Source organism: Acomys minous, assembly GCF_964271855.1.
Source record: "Acomys minous genome assembly, chromosome: 11".
In the NCBI taxonomy this organism is placed as follows: domain Eukaryota; kingdom Metazoa; phylum Chordata; class Mammalia; order Rodentia; family Muridae; genus Acomys; species Acomys minous.
Window position 1 is genome coordinate 112,530,858 of NC_140492.1, and position 13,236 is coordinate 112,544,093.

General features: G+C 40.7%; 1 protein-coding gene across 3 annotated transcripts in view; it reads left to right on the forward strand.

The window, feature by feature from the left end:
- The first annotated feature begins 5,715 nt into the window (after positions 1 to 5,715).
- Positions 5,716 to 13,236, forward strand: part of LOC311608986 (uncharacterized protein) — a 94,015-nt gene continuing 86,494 nt past the window's right edge. Inside the window, exons 1-2 of one of the 3 annotated variants that reach the window (XM_084801688.1) lie at positions 5,716 to 5,801; positions 10,811 to 10,937. In XM_084801688.1, the coding sequence (XP_084657814.1) occupies positions 10,818 to 10,937 (120 nt within the window). In that variant the 5' untranslated portion in view covers positions 5,716 to 5,801; positions 10,811 to 10,817. Of the gene's footprint in view, positions 5,802 to 10,810; positions 10,938 to 13,236 lie in introns of those variants that run through there. The other 2 variants (XR_014783210.1, XR_014783211.1) reach the window with 2 other exon arrangements.

Consider the following 13,236-nt stretch of genomic DNA (forward strand, 5'->3'; position numbering starts at 1 on the left):
CATCACTCTTCTGTGGGCTTTGAACTTTTTCAAACCTACTTTATTTGTGATTCTTCAATGCTTATTCCTCCCTTCCAACCCACCCACCCTAGATAGCCGAGAAGAGAGGTTACTGGAAACAGGAGTAGACCTTCTTAGACTCGGGTCCTTGGAGTGATTCCACTGGCATAGTCACCAGGATTCCAGCAGACCTGTTGAACAGCAAACCAGAAATTCAACAAAAGTGACTGAACCGCAGCAGATGGAACCCAGAACCTAGAAGTGTTCACTAGAGCAGTTCTCTCTAGGAGCATCTAAAAGTGAAGTGATGAACAGCCAAGACCAAAAAGCCCCGCCTCTTGTTTTGGGCAAATGTATATATATATATCCTCTCTGATTCCATACTAGGATGTTTATTAGTTGGTAAAGACTATGCTCCCACAAGATGTTTCCAGTAGACAAACATCGCCTGTTCTTTCACAGGTCTGTTTTCAGCAGAAAAACACCGCACACCCTTACACAAGTCTGTTTCACATCTGACACTTGGGATCAAAACAAAACCATGTTTGCGTCCACTGCGTTCTTCTTTACATGTTTTGTAGAGTTAACCACTGAAGCCATCAGGTCCTGGTCTTCACTATGTTTTGTCTTCTTATGACTTTTCTGTTTCCTTGTGGTTCAATAGTTATAGTTTTTTTTTATGTATTCTGATGTTTATCCATTTCTTACAGACTTTTTAGTTGGTTGGTATGTAGTTGTTTTTAAATAATTTTTAATAATCCTTTTATGTCAGAGAGGCTAAATCTTAAATATTTGGTGTAGCTTAATATATTAATTGTAATGACTCCTTTTCAAGTCATTTTATTTTTGGGGGGGCGTCTTTACTTTTCCGTTTGTTTGGCTTTATCTGTATGTTTACTAACTTCACTTTTGCACCCCAAGGGCAACCTTATTCCACTGTTCTTTTGAATTTGTCTACTTTGTTCATTTCTGCTCTGATCTTTGTCGTTTTATTCCTTCTACCTAACGTTGCATTTGTCCTGTTTCGGCTTTTATTTATATATCATAGTTGGTGGTGTAACTGTCAGCTTGCAGAGTCCAGAACCAGCCAGGAGATGGAATTCTCAGTACATCTGTAGGGGATTGCCTTGATTACATTAATTGATGTTGAGAAGTCTATCTACACTGTGTGTGTGTCCGTGTGTGTGTGTCCGTGTGTGTGTGTGTGTGTGTGTGTGTGTGTGTGTGTGTGTGTGTGTTGGGGCAATGTGGGTACTTCCAGGCCAAGGAATCCTGGACTGAATGAGATGGAGAAAGTGAACTGGGTATTAGCATAGATGCATTTATTGCTCTGTGCTTGTGGTTGTTTCCCAATGTGAGCCTTGAACTGATAGTGAAAGTAAGACCTTTTCCCATTAAGTTGCTTTTGTTAGAGTACTTTTGTCTTGACAAGAGTGAAGGAAACAGAGTTTATTTATTCTCTCTCTCTCTCTCTCTCTCTCTCTCTCTCTCTCTCTCTCTCTCTCCTTGATTAACAGCTTTCTAATAAGATTGCTTTCTTTATATACCACAAGCATTTATAAGTTGTATTTTCTTTTTTGTTTATTTCAAGACAAAAATACAATTGTCCTTTGTATTTCTTCATTGACTCATTACTAATTTAAGAGCTATTGTTTTGTTTTAATGTATTTTTTATAATTTCCTATGTTATTTCTGATTCTTATCTTTTGTTTCATTTTTAAGTGTATTTATTTTCTTTCTTTTTTTAAATTTTTATTTTTTATTAATTTATTCTTGTTACATCTCAATGGTTATCCCATCCCTTGTATCCTCCCATTCCTCCCTCCCTCCCATTTTCCCCTTATTCCCCTCCCCTATGACTGTTCCTGAGGGGGATTTCCTCCCCGTGTATATGCTCATAGGGTATCAAGTCTCTTCTTGGTTGTTTCATTTCTTTATGACCAGAGAAGAGGATACGATTTCAATGTTTAAAAATTGTTCAATGTTTGTTTTGTTGGATAATGCCTGATTTCTTTTGACTAGTACTCTGTGTGCTTGTGAAAATAATATTAATTATTTTGCTATTGTATAAGATGTTCTATAAATGTTTGCCCATTTGGTTTATAGTATAGTTTAACTTTGCTGTTTCCTCACTGACTTTATTTGGTCTCTGTGGTTTGTCCACCAGTGAAAGTAGGTATTCAAATCCCCAAAGACTACTGAATTGATATCTTTCTATCCCTTTAGGCCTTACAGTGTTATTTGGTTGTTTCTTTTGTATAATTGAGTTTTCAGAGTTGGGAGTGCATTTATAATAGTTATCTTCTTATCTCCTCTTGTTTAAATTGATCCACTCGTTACAACCTTCCTTATCTCTTTAATCAATTTTAACAAAAAGGCCTATTTACTTGATTTAAGTGTATCTAGTCAAGCCAGTTTGTGTTTCCATTTTTGTGGAATACAGTTTTTCCCCTCTTCATTTGCAGTCTATATGTTAAGTGAGTTTCTTACAGGCAGTATATAGCTGGATTGCATTTAAAAAACCCCATCAAGTTACCATATTTACTTTAATTAAGAAATGAAATTTTTTACATACAGGGTTAATAAGAAGTAGAATTACTGTGAATTTATTACTGTAATTTTCTTCATTGTTTTAAAATTATTTTGTATGTTCTCTGATTCTTACTATTTACTTTTATATTTTGGTATTTTCTGCAGCAACAAGATTAAATTACTCAAAATAATTTTTTTTGTGTGTATTTGCTTTACCAGCGAATTTTTCCTTTGTGTGTTGTTGTGATGGTAGCTATTATATGTTTTTTCCAGACATAGGACTTCTTTAAACATTTTTCTGTATGTTCACCTTGGTAAGTTTTTTCTATTTTGCATATCTTAGTAAGTAATTATCCTTCACTTCTGAAATTTGTTTGGATATAATTTTCTCTTTTGGGGGCATGTTACCCTTAACAGACACATTCTTTCACAAATTTAAATGTCGTCCTATTTCTTCATAATCAGTAAATTTACTGCTGAGAAATATTTTATTAGTTTAAAAGTGATTCTTTTCAAGGAACTGGAACATTTGTTATTTTCTGCATTTTCTTTTTAAAGAGGGCTTTTCACAAATTAGCTATAGCATATGTGGTGATTGGTATTAAATTTCACTTGGCAGCATTTAGAATCAATTAGGACGTGGGCCTCTGGGCATGCCTGTGAGGGATTATCCTGAATGTGAAATGTCCCCCATAGGCACATTTGTTTAAACACCTGATCCTCAGCTGGTGGCACTGCTTGGGAAAGTTGTAGAAGCTTTATGAGCAAAGCCTTGCTGGAGCTAGTAGGGCACTGGGGACATGCCTTGAGGCATTATAGCCTGACCTCATTTCCTGTTCACTCTGTTTCCTGAGTGTCAATGCCCTGTGCTAAGCCAGGCTTCCTCTCTTATCATTTTAGGAGGTAATAGAGGCAGAAACTATGGCAGCTAGTCATGGTTACATCCACAGCTAAGAAGTCGAGTGATGGTGAGCATGGTGGAGAAGATGTGCTAGCAGTCAGGAGGTCATCGCAGGAGCAGGAAGCTGCACAATCTTGGACGACAATACCAACGAGGGTCAGAATATTTCAATGCGTGAGCTTGTTATTATATTTGGACTATAACAAGCACTTTGAGCCCCCTTAGATCTACCTCGTCATCAGCTTATTCTAATAGTTTGGTTTTCTGCATTTAGTTTGCTGAATATTTTTATTTTTGTCTTTTATCTTCTATTATCCTTCTGGAATATTCATAGTTATTTCCTTGATTGTTCTATAATTTTCACGGGCTTTGCTAATTATTTTTTCTTTTCTTTTCCTTTCCCATCGCTCTTCCTTTATTCATTTCTTCTCCTCTTTTGACTATTATTTCAAAAGACACGTAATATTCAGAAATTATTTCTCCTGCTCAATCTAGTCTGTTGTTGAAGCTCTCAGGCATAATTTTTCTCCCCCATTGATTTTTTTCAGCTCCAAGATTTTAATTGATTATTTTTCATGATCTCTATGCATTTGTTGAGTTTATCATTCAAATAATGATTTTCCCACCAATTTCAATGAATCACCTATTTGTATTCACTTGCATCTTGCTGAGTTTCCTTAAGATCAGTATTCTGAATTGCCTTTCAGGAGTCTCACAGATTTGATTTAGTTTAGAGAAATTATTATTTTCAAGAGTTATGTTAATTTATTTTTAATACTTCTTGTATGTCTTTACAATGATGTATATCATGTACACACTTACCTGTTTTTACATATGCTTACATATGTTTTTATAGAGGCGCTTTCATAAGGAGAGATGTTTTCCAGTAGATAAGTCATAGGATGTCAGTTGGCTGGGGTACACTGGCCTCGCTTATAAGGAGGCACAAAGGAGTAACATGTGAAAATTCTCCAGAGGTAGTTGATGACACCAGGAATCAAGTGTCTCAGTGGTTTATACTTTGGGTGTTATGAATGTGGTATGTGACTTTTGCATTGGATGGAGACTTCCAGAAGTGAATGACTCCAAGAACAGGTTCCAGGGATGTGAGCCTTAGTTTCTTAAGGATTTGAGCCAGCTTCTCTTTATGTGTGTGGGAGTGTCTGCATTCCGTAGTTCAAGCCACTGAATGGGCTTGGGTGCTGGCTTTAACAGGAAAGCAGCTGAGTCCAGTTGTGGTCACAAGGTTGCAGCTCTTTGTGCAAGTATACAAGACACACATAGAGAGGGGGAAGGGGGGAGAGAGAGAGAGAGAGAGAGAGAGAGAGAGAGAGAGAGAGAGAGAGAGACAGAGAGAGAGGGGAGGGGGAGGGAGGGAGGGCTTCTGCTCCTTAGAGTAGTCTAGACTCAAATAGGGGCCTTACTTTTAAAGGTAGCATGTTCTGGGTCTTAGAAAGAGCTGACCCCTTCTGAACTACTCTGAAGCAGAGCTACTTGGAGGACTCTAGGCAACTCTTTCCAATTGGCTCCAGGCCTGTCTCTATTGTGAAACTCCCCTGTGTCTAGGATTTCTGCCATCTATAGCAATGCGGTTTGAGGCCTCTTCCATTTGCTGTTTATCTGAAATCTAGAGTCCCCAGCCCCCCCCCCCCACCCGAGGCTGGGGAATCAGGGTTCTACCTGCCATGCCAACTCTGTTCCTCATAGGGTTCCTAATTCTCCATTGCTGAGTTCCAGCACATTCACCACACCCCCAACCATCATCTTCAAAGTCAGGACTCACCATTTTTACTTTTCTGTAGAGAAAGTTGTGCCTGGGCACCTCTGCTCCACCACCTTGGACTCTCTTTTCTTTATGTTGCCTTCACACCATCCCTTTGGTAATTGTGTAGTCGACAACCCCCTTCTCTTTCTTTCAGAAACTGTCCAATAGTAAGCACACAACTCTCCATTTTGGGGAGCAGGATGAGGCAAAATGTGAGGGTTAACTAGGAGAGTGCTCTGAGCTGCCTGGTTGTGATCTTTTTTCCAGTGACTGAGCGCTAACTCAGTGCCAGCTCAGAGGAGGAGATTCTTGATTCTATGCCACATTCTTCAATCTAGCTGTACCAATAACAAAATGACAGTTGGATGACCATCTGACTCTGTTGCTGCTTTCCGAAATAGAAATAGAGTAAAATTTCAGTAGAGAACTTGATTTTCTGTTTCTCAAACAGACCTTAGAGGCCGAGAATGCATTTGTTTATTCTTAGGAAACAACACTGTAGCTACCCTGGTCTTTAAAAGGGACTTTTACATTTAACTACCAGATGCAGAAAGCAGATTTTGGTAGGGAGATGAGAAGAAATGCGTTGCCGCTATGGTTTAGGTATATTGGAACCAAATTAACACGGTGGTTAATGTGGAATGTTACCTATGGAGTCAGCTAGAATTTAGCTCACTCAAGGCTTTTGCTCTTTCCTTAGTGTGTAGGACTGATATGCTTTTCCTCATATATGTCCAGCACATAGACATGCTTGGGGGATGATAAAATGCAAAATAGCACAGGGCCTGGTGTAGAAGTCTTCAGTAAATAAATGGTAATTTGTTATTATTGCTAAGATTTGGAACCACTCTTCACACAGAAGCATATGCGCTTTTCCCAACTTCTCTCTTTCCTCTGATTTTCTTTCTTTGCTCAGTAAGTTTACCTCTTAAGGACAGAGATTCCTAGGCCTTGCTTGGATGGGACAATGTGGAAGTATATTAAGGACAACGTGGGTAGGGAACCATCCATGTTGGTTCGCAGACCAACAATTTCCTCATGGAGTACGCAATTGCCAGTTTCTCATCCAGGCATGTGTTGGGTGTCTCCTTGCAAGCAGAGGGGTTGTAGCGCAGTGGGTGAACATTCGTTTAGTCTTGATGAGGCATCATTATGATAGTGGGACAGTAAGGAGGACTCCACCTGGTGCAGTCGTTGATTTCTGGAAGCCTTCTTGGAACTGATGCCAAATTAGCTGAATTTGAAAAAATAAAGTTATTCAGAGAGACAGAAAAAAGACTTAATCTCAAAATATTGAGTTTGTTGACACTTTCATAGACTTGGGGAATAGGAAGATTGGACAACAGTCATTTATTTTCTCTTATTTTATGGAATTTGTAGTGGCACCATCCATAAGGTGGCCTTCCAGGAAGCAAAATCCCCCATACTTGGTGCAGGTGGTCACGGTACATGTGCTCATCTATACAAACTCTGTGCTTTCTAAAAGAAAGTTTGCGCCATTTTGTGGTTCCTGTAATAGTGCGCTTTAGTAGAATTGCGATGAAATGATTATGAGTCATCTTGGAAAGCTACTCCTACCTCAAAAAGTGTTTTTTTTAAATGTATCTTTTATGTATCTCCCTGCCCTTGAATTGCCAAACAGGAGTCCAAACTTGCTCTGTTCCTAGAGAAGCAGTTTAGTGGATGACATTTAGCTAAGGCAGGGAACTCTTGCCGTCCCATGCACTCGTGTCCAGCTGCTTTCTGCACAGACTGATTAGCGTGAAGCCCTTCTCCAGACACTCAGAAATGACACTCCAAGTGTGTCCAGTCACGTGCTTCCTTTCTGGGATGAGTACATATCTAGTGACTTGTCAGTAGAGCCAAAGGCCTGGCCCTTTGTGACATTTGGGGCACCTCTAATTGGTTATATTGGCTTCGGGGTGCCATAAAAGGTGCTTACTGCCATGACCTCCTATTTGAATTCTTCTTTCCCCTCTCAGCTGCCCTTCACCCACTTGTTGAGCGCTGTTCTCCAGTACTCTCTCCCTGGTTTTTCCCCACATAACTTCTATCTGGGTGCATTTTCCTACTCCGTGCTGTGTATACCTCCAGATATTCAGGAGATAAGAATTAGAGAATTGCTTGAAACCACACAAGTCATTCAGATAAACAGAGATGAGAAAAATTTCTTTGGCTTAAAATGATTTTGTTAGGTGTTTCAAGATTTATAAATGGTGAAAGCACTATCTAATATCACTGTTTCCTAGCTCTGTATCAGCTGATTTTGACTCTTCTTGAGAAAAACCTACCTCGGTCAAACGTGCACATGAAATGGCAGGTTTCATCAAATACTGCCATTATTTCATTGTTATGACTCATCACTTGAACTCCTGGACTTCACTTCCACTTACCCAATCTCTGTTATTTATTTGTGGAAATGCCACAGCGGTGGAATTAATTAATTTTTTTTGAAATTCACAATTTGTCTATTAAGTCACACTTCCCCAATAGGTAATATTGATCTCTTATTGAGTTGCAGGCGCAATGCCAGATAGTACGGGTAAAACCACAAACAAGAAGACTTGGTTCTCAAGCTATTGGCATCTACTTTGTGTTTGTCAGGGTCATGGCAGAAGCTGAAGTCACGTAGGGAGGTGAAGGCGCAGAGGGCAAACAATTCAGCTATAATGTGGGAGGCTAGGGACAGTACCCATGGCCTGTAAGAGCAAGAAGCAGAGAAAAACACCCCAGGTAAAATAGCTTCCCTAATGACAGTAGAGAAAAGAGTGAGTTACAGGAAGCTTGAGCAGTTACAGTCTATGGAGATTAACTGAAAACAGAAGCCCTAGAGACACAAATAAGTCTATCCTGGGTTTTCCAGTCTCAGTCTGTTCCCTGCATATCTACAGTAGACACACAAGCGAAGCAAAGCTATAGCGGGAACCTGCTAAACACTACCCTGGTGAAAAGCCTCATATTGTAGGGCCAGGAACTGATAGGTGACAGTTATTTCAGCGTTATTTTTCAGGGCAATTTGTTATACAGCAACAAGTAAGACAAATACGTGAGTTAATTATTTATCCAAGCACAAGACCCTTTACAAACCAAGTTCCCAGTAGCGTTCCTCTAGAAAAATCTGTTTTACGGAATGTGTTCACGCTGCCCCAGGTATGGAGACGAGAGGCTTTTGCTGCTCTCCAGCAGTCCTTTTCCATATCCTCCAAGTTTCAACAGATACTTGCTGGCCTGAAACACTCTGAGGCAGGGAGAGATACTCAAGACAGAGCCCAATCCCAAAAGGAAAGTTTCCATTTGGTTTTATTTGAATATAGCTTGCTTCATTCCAACCAGAATTGCCATAGCCAAATAGAACTGTCTCTGAATGATTAAAGTACTGTATTGATGCCAGCAAAGCAGTTCTCTGGGAAAATAAAAACCAATAACAACAACGACAAAATTCCTTCCTTACTGAAACTTGGTTTGCATGAGCGAACAAGCTTTAGAAACTCCTCTCAATACTTAGAAATAACAAAGGGTGTAAAAGGAAGAGCCCGGGGTGGCTTGGGTAGAGGGAGACCTCTCAGAGGGACCAGTATTTGTGTTAGGGTAGGAACAATTGGGCTACATCTTAAAGAGACTACTTTCTATGTATGTAAATAACTTGATGTCTTTAAAGGATGCTAGGGCAGGTGAGCCTATCACCTTTTGAGGAGGAACATGAAAAAAAAATTATCTAACCACCCACCCTCAGAGTTTGAGTTGTCTTTGGTATATTTTGTAATAGCAAAGGGCACATCTCTGTCTCTCTAGGGGAGAGTCTTTACTTTGACGAGGTGGCTCTCCAGAACCTTGTTACAGGACTCATTACAGAACCTGCCCTGGCTCTGGAAATCTGCAGCAGTTTGTGCTGAACTGACCCTCCCGAAAGCCTGGAGCACTTGGCAAATATACTGAGATATAAAAGGCAAAACAGAGTTCAGCAATTTATTATTATTATTTTTTTTATTAACTACATGTAACCTAAACGGACTCCAAATGATGACTCAAAGAGCCAATATCTAGTTTTGCTTAGCAAACATTTGATGAAATCGTTGCTCATATGATAACCCTTATCATTACATCATTGAAACTTGAGACAAATTCGAAAGAGTAGCGGGGCGTGGTGCTTAGGCCCTAGGATAAAACATCTTTTTTATCTGGTTCTATTTATATGCTGAAGCAATTATATTTCTCTGGGAACAGAACCTTTAATGTGCTATGAACTTTATTCAGGGAAATTTGACCTAAAATTCTTTCCCAGTGTCCTTGAGGACCATGTGTATTTCCCTTCTAACACCCACCTACTACCGAATCTTTAGTCATCTCGTGTGTTTGCCAACAATCCTCCTCCAGCTTGGTCACCATAACTGATACCAGGAATGATTCTCCTGAAAACGTGCAGAACCCCAGCAGCCAGCTCTGTCCTTATGTCTCGGATCAGTTCTTGCTCCACGTGGTCTTCATCCTTCACAAGCACAAGGCCTGTCGCCTGCTGCCTTCTTTCCTCTTATCAAACTGCTGCTTCAGGCTGAACCTGGCAAGAAAACAGAGGCCACAGTTGGTGTTGGTCCAAGGATAGCGAGTGTAAAAAACCGATTACATAAAAGTGTAAAAACAAAAAGACCAAAAGCCCCCAAGCAGAATGGGGAAGTTGAGGATAACCCATGAAAGTGACTGCAAGAAATATTTCTCTCTCTCTCTCTCTCTCTCTCTCTCTCTCTCTCTCTCTCTCTCTCTCTCTCTCTCTCTCTCTTTGTTTTGGATTCGCTTTGTAGACCAGGCTGGCCTTGAACTCATGGCGATCCGCTTGCCTCTGCCTCCCAAGTGCTGAGATTAAAGGTGTGCACCACTATGCCCATATTTACTCTCTTAAACCTAGGGAAATCAAAAGAAAAGTTGGGGGTATTGATGAAGCTTGGTGACGGGAGAACTGCAGAGCTCAGGCCCCTGTGGAGAGATTGCTGCCAGATTTTTGAAGGTTCCAATGAGACTGAGGGAAAGGCCCCAAGAAGCTGACAAAGAAGTCGGGGACACGTGTTTGCAGACCTCTAGCGCCATTACGTTAAGGGCACAGGGTAAAGAGCATCACTTGAAAAGGCAATCGCTTGGTAGCTGGGACAATCGATCACTGTTCTCTCAAAAACAACAAATTTTCAGACAAAGCTTTATTGACTAAGTGAGCTGTAGATAGTTGTGAGTTCAGGAAAACAGTTTATCACACTATTGTTTTCCACTTAGATTTCTTCTTGGAGGCCATCCCCCAGCTGCACAGTACCTCAGCTTTTGAAGGCTCACAACTTCACGGGCCCAGAAATTGTCCTTGAGCAGAGGACACTGCTTTCCCCAAGGTTACTCTACCGTGGGTAGCTCAGAGTCAATGTCTGGCATCTAAAAGCTCCAAACCCTTCCTTCGCTTTAAGACAACTCTGGCGAGCCATCCTGATACCCTTAAGACTGTGAAAGCATCTTGAATGTCAGCTACCCTCCTGCCTTCCCACCATTGGTCCTCACGTCCTTTCCATTGCATCTGACATGAGTAGTCTCCTACAATCCCCACTGACTTTCACACAACCCTCCTTCTGGGTTTCCAGAGCCTGAATGGCAGCTGGTGGACCAGGACTAAGCCTGGGAAGTGGTTCCTGGAGTGAATTTCACGGACAGCTCACTCACAGATACTTGGCTCCGAGGACACCGATACCGGTGGTGGGTGGAATGACGGTAATCCGTGGCATGCGAAGGAAATGCAACCATTAGAACTTTTACCAGGAATGAACCAACAGAGCATAAGGTGGGAGGGGACGCACCGATAATGGAACACACTTTAGGCGTTTCCAGAGTGTGAAGGGAATGCTGAGGATAGGAACTATGGAATTGATTGGCTCTTTTGAGCACTGTTAAATTATTAAATAGATGGTGGCCGGTGTGGAGATACTGTTCACTAAGTCAAGTGGAAAGATAAAAGCTAGACTGTCCTCCCCCCTGCCCCCCCACCCCTGTGAGCATTCCGGGAAACCTTTAAATGTACTGGAGTCAGAGGACAGAACCAAAGAGCAGGCTGGGTTAATCATTCAAGCAGGAAGGCTTGACGAAGGTAGAATTACTTTCAGCAGATGTTCTGTATCAAGCTCAGGGAATGAATGGAGAAGGCAGGTGACCCTGAGATTTGGGACAGTAAAATCCAAGCGTATGCAGTTTAGAACCACAGTCCCAGAAATAGAAAGTTTTCTAGAGTCAGCCTGTCATTCCCATTAGAAACTAGGGATGTGTCCTCTTGTTCCAAGGCCTGAAGTGAGCCAGGTTCTTGCATGAGTTGGGCCTAGATAAAACTCCCTGTTGGGCAACTGGTGTCTTGCAACAGGAACCAAATATCTGCACAGCCAGACTGGAACCTGCTGGTCTGATAAAGTAAGGGCATTGTTATGCTAAAGAGACTGAAACATATATGAAAGACGATGGCAAGCACTGAGGACGTGCAAAGTGGAGCATGCAATGCGATGAGAGAGCACTTAACACTGGCAAGAATGCCAACAGCCAGTCCTGTGTGCCCACCGCCACACATCTGTTTACTCACTTTCTCACTAAACCATCGTGTCCTAAAATGCTTACCTTTGTTAGCACAGGGCACTGGCCTATGAGAGGAGGGCAACGGTGCACAAGAAGGCAACTCTAGTCATTAGAGTTAGTTTACAAATATTAGAAACTGCTCTTCATATATTAACTAAAGTTGTATGCCTTAAAACAATAGGCTGACTCCTCCTGTCCAGTGAACAAAGATTTAAAAGACTGAGGAAAATGATAAAAGAGAATGTTGGAAATTAGGTGCTTCCATTAAAATAAAAACTAATAAGATTTCAAAAGGCTATGGCGGTTCTTGAGAGGAGTAGTGGTGTACATTATCAAAATGTTACATTGTGACAGGGCAGGACAGTGCAGAGGTTCCTCCATCTTGTATTTTTGCTGAGGCCATTCTAGGACTCAGCAAGAATATCAGATACAATGTATTCTGATCTACTTGATGGAGCATCGCATGGCAAACTATGCAACTCTATTCTAGAAACCAAAGCTCATGCTGTCTTACTGACTCATCTTAACCTTTGTTGAGCAGCCTGTTTGTGCAGAACCCCCCACAGCCAACTGATTATCCTTTTTTGAGGTTTCTTTTTTTTTTTACATTTTTATTATTATTATTAATTTTTTACATATACATCTATATTATTACCCCTACATAAAACAAACTAAGTACAGCAAAAGAACCACAGAACATTCAGGAATTACATTCATGTTACATTCATAGTGTTTTGTCTGTTTGTATTTGGCAACCTTGAAGAAAACATTTTCCTATCTCGGCGAGTCTAAAATTCTGAATGTGAGTCAATATCTGTCATATCTCATCTCTGTCAACTTAAAACATATATCTAGACCTAAAGACATCTCAATCCCCAAACAACTGGGCTCAATTGTGACACTCAACTATTTGGTCTTCAACCCCGTCAGACATTTGAGAAGGAGTAAAATTAATTACCTGAGTAAACAGGAAATGTGGGTTAGCAGCTTCCTAATTTAATAATAAAAGGAAAAAATGACAGAGACAGTTTTGCTGCCTGAACAGTCACCCATAGCTCTCTAAAATGTTGGAACATCATTTTCAGCTATCTGGCCCAGTATATGTCTGACAGACATATTTGTGAGACAGGAACCATTGAGGACTTGCTTACCCTATCTTGGCAGAGTTTGACCATCAACTCTGCCTGCATCCAAGCTTGAGCTTTTTCAGGCAGCATTCTGTCTGTGGCAGAAATGAGGACATTTTGCCCAGTAGCTTGTTTGCCACATTTGAAGCCATCTCCATAAAGAGATTCTTTGATGCTCATCATCCTCTTTGAGGTAGGCTGGGTGTTGCCAGGAGTTAACCTGTCTTTTTATCAAGACAGGTTAAACATTAAAACAATATAAACATCTTTAAATGCAATATTCTGTAGGAATCTGAGGGTTTTGAGGACCTTAACTAAGTATTTTA